This window comes from Pseudorca crassidens, chromosome 3, assembly GCF_039906515.1.
Source record: "Pseudorca crassidens isolate mPseCra1 chromosome 3, mPseCra1.hap1, whole genome shotgun sequence".
In the NCBI taxonomy this organism is placed as follows: domain Eukaryota; kingdom Metazoa; phylum Chordata; class Mammalia; order Artiodactyla; family Delphinidae; genus Pseudorca; species Pseudorca crassidens.
Window position 1 is genome coordinate 52,491,450 of NC_090298.1, and position 12,979 is coordinate 52,504,428.

The following is a 12,979-nucleotide window of genomic DNA, read 5'->3' on the forward strand; positions in this document are numbered from 1 at the left end:
AGAGTCCGCCTGCCGGTGCAGGGGACAGGGGTTCGTGCCCCGGTCCGGGAAGATCCCACATGCCGCGGAGCAGCTGGGCCCATGAGCCATGGCCGCTGAGCCTGCGCGTCCGGAGCCTGTGCTCCACAACGGGAGAGGTCACAACAGTGAGAGGCCCGTGTACTGAAAAAAAAAAAAAAAAAAAAAATGAAACTAGCAAAGCATTAGTACCTAGGATTTATAAAGAGCTACTGTAATCAGTAAAAAAGACAAACATCCCAATAGAAAAATGGGCAGATGACATGAAAGTTATTTCAGATGAAACACAAATGGCAGTTAAACATATGAAAAGATGTTTAACCTCATTAAGTCAGGGAAGTTCAAATGAAGACTGCAATAAGATACCATTTTTCACTCACCAGATTGGCAAAAATGAACAAGTCTGACAATGCCAAGTATCTGTGTGGATGTGAATCAATGGGAATATTTGTGCACTGCTAGTAAAGGTGTAAAATTATTTTTTAAATAATAGTAATAACTAATTCGGAGAAAAATCTAATATTATGAAGTTGGATCTTACATTCTCCGTAACTTAGCATACCCTCCCCACCCCCACCTCAGCATTTACCTAGAAATAGGTTTGCATTTGTTCACAGGTGACATGGGACATGTATTCGTAACAACATTATGTATAATAGCAAGACACTGAAACAACTCAGATTTCCATCAACAGGAAAATGGAGCAATAAATTGTAGTAGATTTACAATGGGATGTTTTATAGCAGTGAAGGAAATAAACTACAGCAACATGCAACAGCATGGCTGAATCTTAGGAACAACGAAAGAAAAAAGAAATTGCAGAACACTGCATACAACATGATATCATTTAAAAATAAAAGGTTTGTACTAATAAAAATAAAAAAATAATAAAAAGGCCAAAAAGGAGCAAAACTAAACAATGTATACGTAAGTGGTAATACTGGAAGAAAACGTGTAACACAAAATTCAAGAGAGTGGTTACCTGTTACATAGATAAAGGCAATAGTGTTTTAATATTGTATTTCATAAGTATAAGGGTGGATTTAATTTGTTTTCAAAACATATATATGTAGTTATAGTCATTTGTAGATTTCAAATATTACAAAAACATATAACATTTAATGTATCCTTAATTCTAAAATTAATTCTGAATTTTCTAGAAGAAAAAAAAAGTGAAAAACAAGGATGTCCTCATCCCTTTAGCTAAAACATGTCCAGGTATCAAAAGCCAGCAGTATGGACTCAAGTCTTGGTGTTTCCCTGGGCTGACAAAGGCTTCTCGATCATTGGCTAAAAAGCCTGCAAAGATCAAAAAAGCCACACTGGTGAGAAAAAAATGTACAATGTCTCCATGTTGAAACAATCCAGGCCTGTAATATTTTATTCCAGTGGCCTACTGAGTAGTAAGTACAGGAAAGGGATTCTTTAGTGAAATTGAGTGAATTATACAAGCTAAATTGAGAACTACAATTACCTATTGTAATATTATTTATATTTTTTTCAGAGCTGTGGAACTTGGTCTTTGCCAGTTCGTCTTAGCCAATTAGTAATTTAAACAGAAAAGTTTTAATGTTACAGTGTAAATGAATAGGTCACAGGATTAAGTATAGATGCTTTTAAGCATGTGATCTACCAGCTGTGGAAGAATCAGTGCCTTAAAACCACGGTTTAAAAAAAAAAAAAGAGAGAAAACAAAAATTTTTTTTGAAGAGGAAAAGCTGTGTCCAAATTTCAACATAGCAGTGGTAATTCCCTCTACTTACCATGCCTTCTTGATTTTGAAATGCGTAAGTCTAGTCGTTGGTCATAATACTACTGAACCTTGTACCTTTGTCAGGCTCTTAAAAGCCAAGGGATCCTATATAAAGCATCAACTACCTTGCCTTAGTTTCCCTGTTAGCCAGTTGTCCCTCTTTTGTGCTTCTCAAGTACAATACTTACTCTCTTTTCACTCACTACATGATATTAACATTATTTGCTGATATATCTTTTTTTCCCTTCATGTGATTTAAAGAGCCTCAAGGATATTCATCTTTGTTTTCCTAGTGCCTGACGTAAATTGGAGCTCAGTAAATTGTTGTTGAATGGAACAGAACTAGTCTCAGTTAAAATGTGTCTTCATGCAGTGCGGTACCCCTCTCCGTGTCCTCACTCTGCCTGTGGCCCACTCAAAAGCAGAGACTCATGATAGGGTATTGAGTTAGGAGTCAGCAAGAGGCCTTTCTGCAGCCCTCCTGTCCAGAGTGTAGGCAGCTGCCTAAGAACATCCTCTTCACAGTAGTAGGATAGAAACCTGATAGCAAAAAAAAAAAAAAGAAAGAAAGAAACCTGACAGCAAATGTGATTGAAAAAACAAAACAAAACGAAAAAAAGGGAAAGACACTGCAAATATAAAAGAATTTATTTCTATCCCCATTTTTACCACTAAACAGCTGTGTGATATTGGAGAAATCATTTAACCTCAGTTTTCTTGTCTGTGAAATTAGTATATAAACATACATGTAAGAACGTGTGTGTGTATGCACTCACACTTTTATATAAAAGTTCTTAGTTACAGGAGGAAGATGGGGAAAACTAAATCTTGTCATCACAGAGTTTAAAATAAGATCCCCTGCTGTCAGATTATATAAATTTGAAAATTACTTCAGAGAACTTTAGCTCCCTACTCCCCCAAAGAGGCATGAGACCTGGTTCAGATTCAAGGGGATTAAATTCTTTTTCAGGAAGGAAGATGCAACTGCGGCAGAGCAGTGTAGAAGTGTTGGCTGATTCCCTCTTAGAAAATCCTTGGGCAGGAATTCTGACCTTGCCTGGAGATTATAAGGGAGAATATTATTATGATCAGCTTTGGCACAGGAATGTGCTTTAGAAGCACATTTTAGACATGCTTTACTCCTACCAGAGCCCTCCGGAGATTTCCCAAGACCTCAGAGTCTGACTGGCAAAGGGTGTCTGGATATAATTGAATCAGATTTTTGCTAAGTGTCATTTTTGTGGTAAGTCGAATATTTCAGTACAGGTAATTTGTTCATATTTAATTAGACCTAATTCAGAGCTGATTTTTCTCAGAACATCCTTCTACCTGTTTACACTTGGATTACCTATTTGGGGAGATAGGTAGTTTTACCTAATTTAGACCAAGAGTTGTGAGTTTACTGTGCCGAGTACACTTTCAGGCTTTCTGAAGTAGCAGCCCTGCTACTCCCAGATATGGCAAGTCCAGGCCCACTGAGTATGAGAGCCCATCCTGATCAAGCATTGGAGTAGAGTAAGAATTCTGCTTACATCAGCTGGTGAGGCTTATGATGAGCCTCTGTCCTAAGCTCAGGGCCACATGTGACCAGGTGAATGCCAGGAACCCAAAAACCCATGCTGCTGTCCAGCTGTGTGCCTTGCTTCTGCCTTGGCGCACTGCCCAGGTGGGAAGGTCCCCTGCTCTGGACCTCAACCTGATCACTTGGGTCCTCACAGTGTACCCAACCCTTGCCGGGCCCTGCTCACCAGTGATTTTTTTTTCCTCTCTTCCACTGCATATAGCTACTGCCTAGATTCTCCCCAATCTTACAACCTGGAGTATCATCCTGTCTAGGGACTCCTGTTGCCATGCCCCATATCTCAGAACAGACTTCCTGGTGCTGTTAAAGCCAGCCTCAGTCAACCCACGTTAATCACATCCATATGAACACTGTGATTTGAACTGCTGGCCGTCTCTGAGGGAATCAGCCCACAGCCCAGCTATCTCCCTAGCCATTCTGGGTTTCTTGCCATTGCAGGCACCTGCTGCCGGGATCCCAGTATGTGCCAATACCAGCTAGGGAGGGTTCCCACTCCACTCATGCCAGCGTGCTCAGAAATTCTCCAAGGGCACAGAAGGGGTTATTATGGAAGAAGGGGTTATTATGGAAAAAGGGGTCTAACAGTTCTCTGCCCCCACTGAGAATAAACTCAGAGGAAACTGTGAGTAATATATGCATAACAAGTGCTTTAGTACTATGACAAAATTATTTATTGGCAGGTAAAGTGAGATACAGATTGTTGTATTAAGTAGGACCCTCAGTTAAAATACAACTCCGTTTACCTGCTGCAACAAAATATAAAAAATGACAGACCTATTGCAGCAAGAGCCTTTTACCAGCAGTCTAAAATGCAGACTCTAAAGCTAAGCACAGTCCTTTTAAAGATCTGATTAGGTGGGAAAATATAAAGCTTGGGGTGAACAGCCCAAGTCTTTCACGGAGAGAGTGCAACCAGAGTAGGTCTCTGAGGCTGAGAGAGCTCTAAGGCTCTAGAGAGAGAAGTCCCTCGTTGGCTCTCAACCACACTGAATCCTTTGCACCTGTTGAATCTATTTGGAGCCCCTTTCCTCCCCGGGACCACAAACTAACCAGCCACCCAGATGTGCCATGTATATTCTGCCACGTATTTTGAAGATACTTGGAAAAATCTGGTATGTTTACTACCTTGCTGTGGCCGGGGGAATTTTCCACTCTCCTTTAGGGCCCTCCGTCCTTTTGAGTGAGTGTTGTTTGCGTTGCTACATGTAGGTTCACATGTACTGTCCAGCTCTCCTCCTCTTTGTGCAGTGCTAACTCATTTTCCCCAGATACTTGTCCATATGCAGCTTGATGTGGTCCCTTGATCTCTCTTACCAAATGACAGTAAGGCATTTTTGAAGTGTTGTAAGCCTTTTGCTGGGGTTCTATCCAGCTGTCCTTGTTTAGTATGTTGGCAAAAGAGTCCTCTCCATTTTTGTAGAATTTGCCCATTATTTCTATTTTTGCCTCTCAAGTGGAACCAGGTTAGCAAACGATAGAAAATTAAATCCAGATGATTTGTGATAAGAAATATGTTTTGTGAAAAGGACTACTCAGTCATAAAGAATGTTTTATGAGATTATGCAAATGTTCCCTATTATCACATTTTCAAGTGGTACAGGCACGCTTGATTCTGACGCAAGGCAAGAAAATTCTGGTTAGCTTTTTATTTATTTAATTTTTCAGTTTTAAATAAGCAGAAGCTCACTAAAGCATAAAAGAACATAGGTTTTCAAAAAGACCTGCCTCATAATCACCTATGTACTTCATAGCCCACCAGAGATGATGCATAAATTTTGCTGTGGCCTCATAGTTTATAATTTACCCATGCACTGTTGTAACAGAAATCAAAGAAGTTGTCACATTCTTTAATTTCAGGAAACGTGTGATCTGGGAAAGATAAAGCCTGAAGCCAGACGATACTTGGAAAAATCAGTGAAAATGGGGAAAAGGAATGGGCTCCATCTTCCAGAACAAGTACAAAATGTGAGTTTGTTTCCTTTTCTTATTAGACAACAAAAGAATAAATAAAACAAAATACAACAAAAAACAGGAAATAGGGAAACACGTGTTTGTAATATGGGATACAACCCATAATACAAATCAGTTTACAACGTATTTAGTAGTCAACGATTTTAAATTCCACAACTCCTATTAACCTCATGATGACTGACAAACAACTGATAACTTAATTGTTCTTTAATCCTGTCAAGGTTTTATTTGTTTCATGTGTGCCAGGCTTATTTTCCCTGCTCTAGTGCTAGTTCAGATCTTAATAGTTGATTTGTATTCTTACCCCTTGTTCGTAAAGAGATAGGGCACTGGTAATAAAATCCCTATGATGGAGAGTTTTCAAACCAGCATTTTGGAATGGAGTACCCTGTGAGTGATATATGCTCCTTAAAGGCAGAGAGATTAGCTTTTCAGACTTTCTCCTTTGTCTAATACCATTCAGATCTCTCAGTTTCAGAAGTAAACTCAGCTGCAGAATTAACTCATTCTTCTGGACAGGATATATAACCCATGATTTATTTCCAGGTTATTCTTCTTGCCAGTAGAACTGGAAATAAGTTGGAAAGAAATTCAAACCAAGTGATGTAAGCATGGTAGATACATGTGAAAGCACCACTGAGATGTGGGCACCTTTCCTCCACCAAAATGCCCTTCAGACACCTTGTATCTTCTTCATCCTAGTTACAGGAGAAGTGTGACTGATCTCGCTTTGCCTTCATGAACATTATATTAGTCAACCCTGTTGAAACAGTCCAAACAATAGAAGAATTTTATTTGCTTGTATAAGCGGAAGATCCAGAGGTAGTTAGGGTTCAGGAGTTAGTTTGAGTCAGATGCTCAGTGGTGTCATTGGCCACCTGATTTTTCTATTTCTCTACTCTGTCTCCTTCAGTGTTAGTTATCCAAAGGCTGGCTTCCTTTTATTACTAAAATGGCTGCAAATATAAAAACCCCACCATCCAGAAGGACATAGAGAAGCCTCCATTAGACCTCCCCTCATGTCTTAATGGCCCAGATGGGATCACATGCCTAATCCTGAATCCTTCTTTAGTCAGGGGAATGCCAGGCCTGGGTTCCCTGAACCAGTCACTGCTGCAGTGAGGATGGGATTACCTGATTGGTGTAGAGGTCACACCCTGGACTTCAGATAGGATCCAGTCCCACCTAAATTGCATGGCTGCTGTAGAGTTGGGGAGAAGTGGAAGGGAGCTGGGGACACGACCAGAGTGTCCAAAAATGACACTGCACAGTATGTGTTAAGTCTCAAATTTATTGTGTATACGAATTACCTGGAGGGCTTGTTAAAGCTCTGATTATACAGGGCCCCACCTCTGAGAGTTTGTTTCAGCAGGTTTGGTATGGGTCTCAAAATTGGCATTTTTGGACTTGGGTGGTGCAGTGGTTAAGAATCAGCCTGCCAATGCAGGGGACACGGGTTCGAGCCCTGGTCCAGGAAGATCCCACATGCTGCGGAGCAACTAAGCCCGTGCGCCACAACTTCTGAGCCTGTGCTCTGGAGCCCGCGTGCCACAACTACTGAGCGCGTGTGCCACAACTACTGAAGCCCACATGCCTAGAGCCCGTGCTCCGCAACAGAAGAAGCCACCGCAATGAGAAGCCAGCACCCTGCAATGAAGAGTAGCCCCCGCTCGCTGCAACTAGAGAAAGCCCGCACACAGCAACAAAGACCCAACGCAGCCAAAAATAAATAAATAAATAAATTTATTTTTTTTTAAAGAAAGAGGGCATTTCTAACAAGTTCCCAGGTGATGTTGATGCTTCTAGTCAGAAGCATACTTTGAGAAAGTGTGTGGTTTATGTAAGTTTTATTATCTAGCACTTTTAGAAGAGTGGGACAGGTTAATAAATTATCTCATGTGTTTTCTTGTGGTGTTCTTTCTGTTGCTTCCTTTGATCTCCCAACTAATACTTTTTTTCCTACCTAGTACTTTTTTTTTTTTTTTTTTTCCTACCTAGTACTTTTTATGTAAATGTTAGGGCCCATAAATTGCTTTTATTTGCAAACGGTCTATAAAACTAAGACATATCTTGTTTTCCAAAGGAACCATAGAAGTAATTACTCAGTTCTTAGCTCTTGGCTTACTTCAGTACCCAATACTGATTTACTAAATTAAAATTTAGAATTTGGAAAGATTAGAAGTGTTAATTATTAACAGGCTACTAGATTCATTTATTCACTCAGCAAGCTACTTATTGTGTATGTGCTATATGCCAGACTTTGCTTTGACTATACCTCCTCAATGTATTTAGTTCTTACAAATTTACGCGTAATTTCTAACACATCACCAGGATTGCTTTTTTGTACATATTACATACAAATACTCAGGGACACAATGTAGAAGATTGCAGAAAACTATGGTATCAAGCGCATCTCTAAGAAAGTACTTCCTGAGAGTTGGGTACAGAACCCAGTCTTCATATAAAAGTGAAACTTACTTGACTGATGGCAATAAAAATGAAAATTTCATTTTATTGTTAAGGTCCTGTATTTGTATCTTTGTTTCAGGAAATTAAAGCAATGAAGAAAAGAATGAGTGAGCTATGTATTGACTTTAACAAAAACCTCAATGAGGATGATACCTTCCTTGAATTTTCCAAGGCTGAACTTGGTAAAGTTTTGTTGTTTTTTAGATTAAATCTGTAATTTAGGCAAATAATGTCACCTCACAGTTTGCCAAATCAAAGTTAGAAGAATTCTTTTTAAAATGTACCTTCTACAGAACCCACCACCCCTTCTAAAAAAAAACACAACCAAACCACATCTAGATTTTAGGCTATAAGAATGTATACTGTTTCTAGAGACAGTCCAGAAGAAATTTCATAATCTTTCTTGGTAACTCATGCTAGCGTTTAACAGCCTTCAGTGCTTTGAATTTTTTTTTGCCTCGCAATGTCCTCTACATTGTAACTTAAACTAGTCTTTCCTTATTCTGTGATGGATTTTTCTTGGCTTAATTTTGCCTGTTCTTCATCAAAATGCCATCTATACAAGTGCACTGAAGCCTGTTCATATTTTGAATTACTGTCTCCCAGGCCACCTGTCCGCTAACTGCCACCCCCATTACAATAACGTCAAAGCGATATTATAAGGATTGTCATTATTTTACTTGAATTTCAGTTACTCCACAAAATTCCTAGAGCTTCTTAAAGGCACCATGCCAATGCTAAATAAACCAATAATGAGTGGAAAAATTGAAGTATGAGAAAATGATTTTTTTGCAGGTGCTCTTCCTGATGATTTCATTGACAGTTTGGAAAAGACAGATGATGACAAGTATAAAATTACCTTAAAATATCCACACTATTTTCCTGTCATGAAGAAATGTTGTATCCCTGAAACCAGAAGGAAGATGGAAATGGCTTTTAATACAAGATGCAAAGAGGTACTATAAATGTTTGTCTTTCTTTTGTTTTTATGGAAATTTTTAAGAAAAATGTTTGCTTTGTTTGCCAATGTTGAATCAGAGGTTGATTCCTCTGTGTGAATTTCTATTTGTGTGAAGGTTATGCCTCCTAAATCCTCAGACTTACAAGACACCTTTTTCCTTGTTCATTGGCAACCTGCTTGGTATGGCCATAGGCTAAGCTGTTCTAATACAAATAGAATGGATTAAAGAAACTAAAAGTTATATTCTTCTTCCAAGTCAACAGTCCAGGGCTGGCGGGATACCTCTCTCTCCTCAACAAGTGACTTCTAAGGCAGTTGTCACCATTTTCCAGCCTGTTGGGAAGAGGGAAAATAAAACACAGAGCAAGCATCTTTAAGAAGAAGACCTGGAAGTGACATCCATCAACTCTACTCACATCCCATTGACCCAAATTCCATCATATAACTGTATCTAGCTGCAGGGGACACTGGGAAATATAGTCTTCAGTTGATAGCCATTTGCTCAGCTGAGGGCATTCTATTACTAAAAGGAAAAAAAGGAAGAATTAGAAATGAATTCTAAGAGTCAACTAGCCAGCTTCACCACAGTCTGCCTCTCTGGCTATCCGAGTAATCTTGAGCACCCTTTTTTTCCCCACATAGAACCCATTCACCATATGTCAGATCCCAACCAGTTACTGCCTTTAGCTCAAAGACCAGGATCTGTGAGTGGCACATGGTCCTCCCCAGTTATACCTTCTCGTGATCTGGCCGCATGTGAAAGGTTAGAAAACTTGTCTGGCTTGCTCACCTCCAACACGTACCCAGTGGTAGAATAGGAACAGAAAACCACACTAAAGACTCCCATTTGGAAAAGGAAAGAATGGGAAACAAAGCAAGCCCATACCAATTTTCAGAAACAATTTGGCAGGAATTGTGAAGATTCTGAGCTCTGGTGAAGTTCCTGGGATAGCCCGTTGGACTTACTTGGGTCTCCTTTCTAGCAGGAATTCCTTTAGCAATTGTATGCCATGGCCCCTGGTTTTGCCTGCAGGGAATTCTTTCTTGTCCGTTACCCTCCATGACCATATATCCTGGGCAGCTGCTGGTATAGATTCCTGCTGATGCCAGTTTTGAAGCCAGGGGGTTGCTTTTGTAGGCCAGGCTTAATGATATCTTTGGTAATAAAATTCCCTCAGAAACTTAATCGCTTTCTTATCTGTTTGCTTCCAATCAGATTCATGTTAAAATAACAACACCCAAATAACCGCTTTTTGTCATAGTCCTCAAATCCACCATATCTTTTCTTATATACGGTCTCCTGTATGGTGTCCATCCTGCTGTTCTTCAGTTTAATGGGGTCTGCTTCAGGGCCCCCTGCAACAGTAGGCTTGAGGAAGAAGGCAGCACCCTCACACTAATCTTCACAGTTCAGTAACTCTGAGTGGCAGTCTTTTCTCCTGGTCTCTGGAGAACAGAGCAATTACCTTTTCCAGTCACCTGAAGCCCCACATCAGGGGTCACAGGCAGAAGCTCTCTTAGCAGAACTCTTTTCCCTCCATCTTTGCAAACTGACAGCTCACTTGAGCTGTCTCTCATGTAATCAATCTTTCCAAAAGCAACAAATACCAACAAACAGACACCAACATTATTAGTTTTCCCAAACAGTTACCCTAGAGCTAAGACTCAGTAGGTGACTGGCCTGCCTTCCAAGTTATGGCGAGCAACAATTTTAACAAATGTTATCCATGATATCATGAGGATTACCAGCTTCCCACTTGACAGCATCTGTGTCCTCACCTTCCATTCCTGTACATTTTTCATTTTGGTTATAGCAGCACCCTATTCCTACTGTTAGTCTCTGTGGGTATTAGGCTTCAGGTTAAATAAAATGTGCAAGGTCAACCAAAAGCACAGTGACTCAAATAAGCTAAAAGTTATTTTTCTTCAGAAAGGATTAGTGGATACCAGGGGCTGGGAGACTGGGGAATTATTGCTTAATGGTTACCAAGTTTCTGTTTAGGGTGTTAGAAAAGTCTTGGAAACAGTGGTAATGGTTGCACAACAGTGTAAATTATAATTGGTGCCATTGAATTGTACACTTAAAAATGGGCTAAAATGGTATATTTTGTGTTAGGTATGTTTTACTACACCTTTTTTTAAGGTTTATTTCTCTTGCAACTAACAGTACAGAGGTGAGGGGTCCAGAGCTGGAAGACAGCTCTGCTGTCCTTAGTATGTGGCATCCAAGGTCATTGTTCTCATCTTCAGTTCACAGCTAGCAAAACAAGCATCTATAAAGAGATGACCCAGAAATTTCACTTATCACCTCATTCGTATTCCATTGTCCCATTGTGTATCACATGGCCACAGCTAGCTTTAAGAAAGGCTGGGAAAGGTAGTCAGGAGACTGTGTGTCCAGCAAAAACTCAGAGAATTTTGTTACTGAAAGGAAGAATGGGGGAATTGATATTAGGAAAAAATTGGCAGTCTAGGGAGAAGGTCTAGGGAAACTGAAGAACGGGGCCAAGACTAGTTTGAAAGACTCAAACTACTTAACTTTAGAACTTGGAGAATTGTATTATGTGTTTCTCATATCCACGTTTCCATTCTCGTTTTAAAATAATAATAATATAATTATATGGTGTTTGCTCTTGTGCCAGGCGTTTTTCTATGCATTTTACTTATATTCTCACTTAATCTGCATGATCACCCTATGATGTAGCTACTTTTATTATGTACGTCTTGCAGATGAGAAAACTGAGGCTTAGGAAGATTAAGGGACTTGCCAATAATTAGACAACTAGTAAATGGTGGAGCCATTTACTGGTAGTCTGACCTCGGAGTGTGATCTTCCTTAGAAGCATGTCTATAAATAATTGGATGATTTAATAGTAGTTTTTCTTTGATCTCAACGTTTATTTACTTCCTCTAGGAGATTATTTTTTCCTTTATTGTTAAGAAAACAATAAAGCAATATCATTATTTGCATTTTAATACAAATAAAATATATAAAATGTTTGTAATAATTTGAGCAAAATCCCTAGAACATTTTTAAGCATAGAGTTCTGTGGCGTTAAGTGTATTCACATTGTCGTGCAGCCATCGCCACCATACATCTCCAGAGCTTTTTCATCTTTCCCAGCTGAAACTCTGTACCCATCAAATACTAACTCCCCAGCCCCCCAGCCCCAGCCCCTGGCATACATCATTCTACTCTCTGTCTCTGTAAATTTTACTAATCTAAGAACCTCATGTAAGTAGAATCCATATAGTAGTTGTCCTTTTGTGACTGACTTATTTCACGTAGCATAATGTCTTCTAGGTTTATCCATAATTTCACATGTGTCAAAATTTCTTTCCCTTTTAAGGCTGAATAATATTCCATTGTATGTATATATCACATCTTCTTTATCCATTCATCCATTGATGGACATTTAGGTTGCTTCTACCATTTAGCTATTATGAATAATGCTGCAGTGAACATGGGTATACAAACACCTGTTTGAGTCTCTGCGTCCATTTCTTTGGGATGTATACCCAGAAGTGGAATTTCTGGATCATATGGTAATTCTATGTTTAATTTTTTGAGAAATCATAATACTGTTTTCTACAGCAGCTGTACCATTTTACACTCTCATCAGATATAAAGGTTCCAAATTTTCCACATCCTCACCATTTATTATTTCTCTTTTTCTTATTTTTTAAAAAATTTTATTTATTTATTTTTGGCTACATTGGGTCTTCATTGCTGCACGTAGGCTTTTCTCTACTTGTGGCGAGTGGGGGCTACTCTTTGTTGCGGTGCGCTGGCTTCTCTTGTTGTGGAGCACAGGCTCTAAACGTGCAGGCTTCAGTAGTTGTGGCTCGTGGGCTCTAGAGCACAGGCTTAGTAGTTGTGGCACACGGGCTTAGTTGCTCTGCGGCATGTGGGATCTTCCCAGACTAGGGCTCGAACCCGTGTCCCCTGCATTGGCAGGCGGATTCTTATCCACTGTGCCACCAGGGAAGTCCTTCCTTTTTTTTTAAATAGCCATACTTATGGGTGCAAAGTTAAAGTGGTAAATTTTGTATTATGTATATTTTACCACAATAAAAGAAAAATTATAAGTACCAATATTTTGTGCAGTATTGACGAGACTAAATGTGGAATCAGTATAGTCCTTAAGAATATCTTTTTAGGGGCAGAACGAGAATAAAGACGCAGACCTACTAAAGAACGGACTTGAGGACACGGGGAGGGGGA

The 12,979-nt window shown here is 39.6% G+C and overlaps 1 protein-coding gene across 5 annotated transcripts in view; it reads left to right on the top strand.

Annotated features, from left to right (window-relative positions):
* Positions 1 to 12,979, top strand: part of NLN (neurolysin) — a 99,988-nt gene that overhangs the window by 45,357 nt on the left and 41,652 nt on the right. For all 5 annotated transcript variants that reach the window (XM_067730828.1, XM_067730827.1, XM_067730829.1 and 2 more), the window contains 3 exons: positions 5,211 to 5,318; positions 7,873 to 7,975; positions 8,589 to 8,749. In XM_067730828.1, the coding sequence (XP_067586929.1) occupies positions 5,211 to 5,318; positions 7,873 to 7,975; positions 8,589 to 8,749 (372 nt within the window). The remainder of the gene's footprint in view (positions 1 to 5,210; positions 5,319 to 7,872; positions 7,976 to 8,588; positions 8,750 to 12,979) is intronic.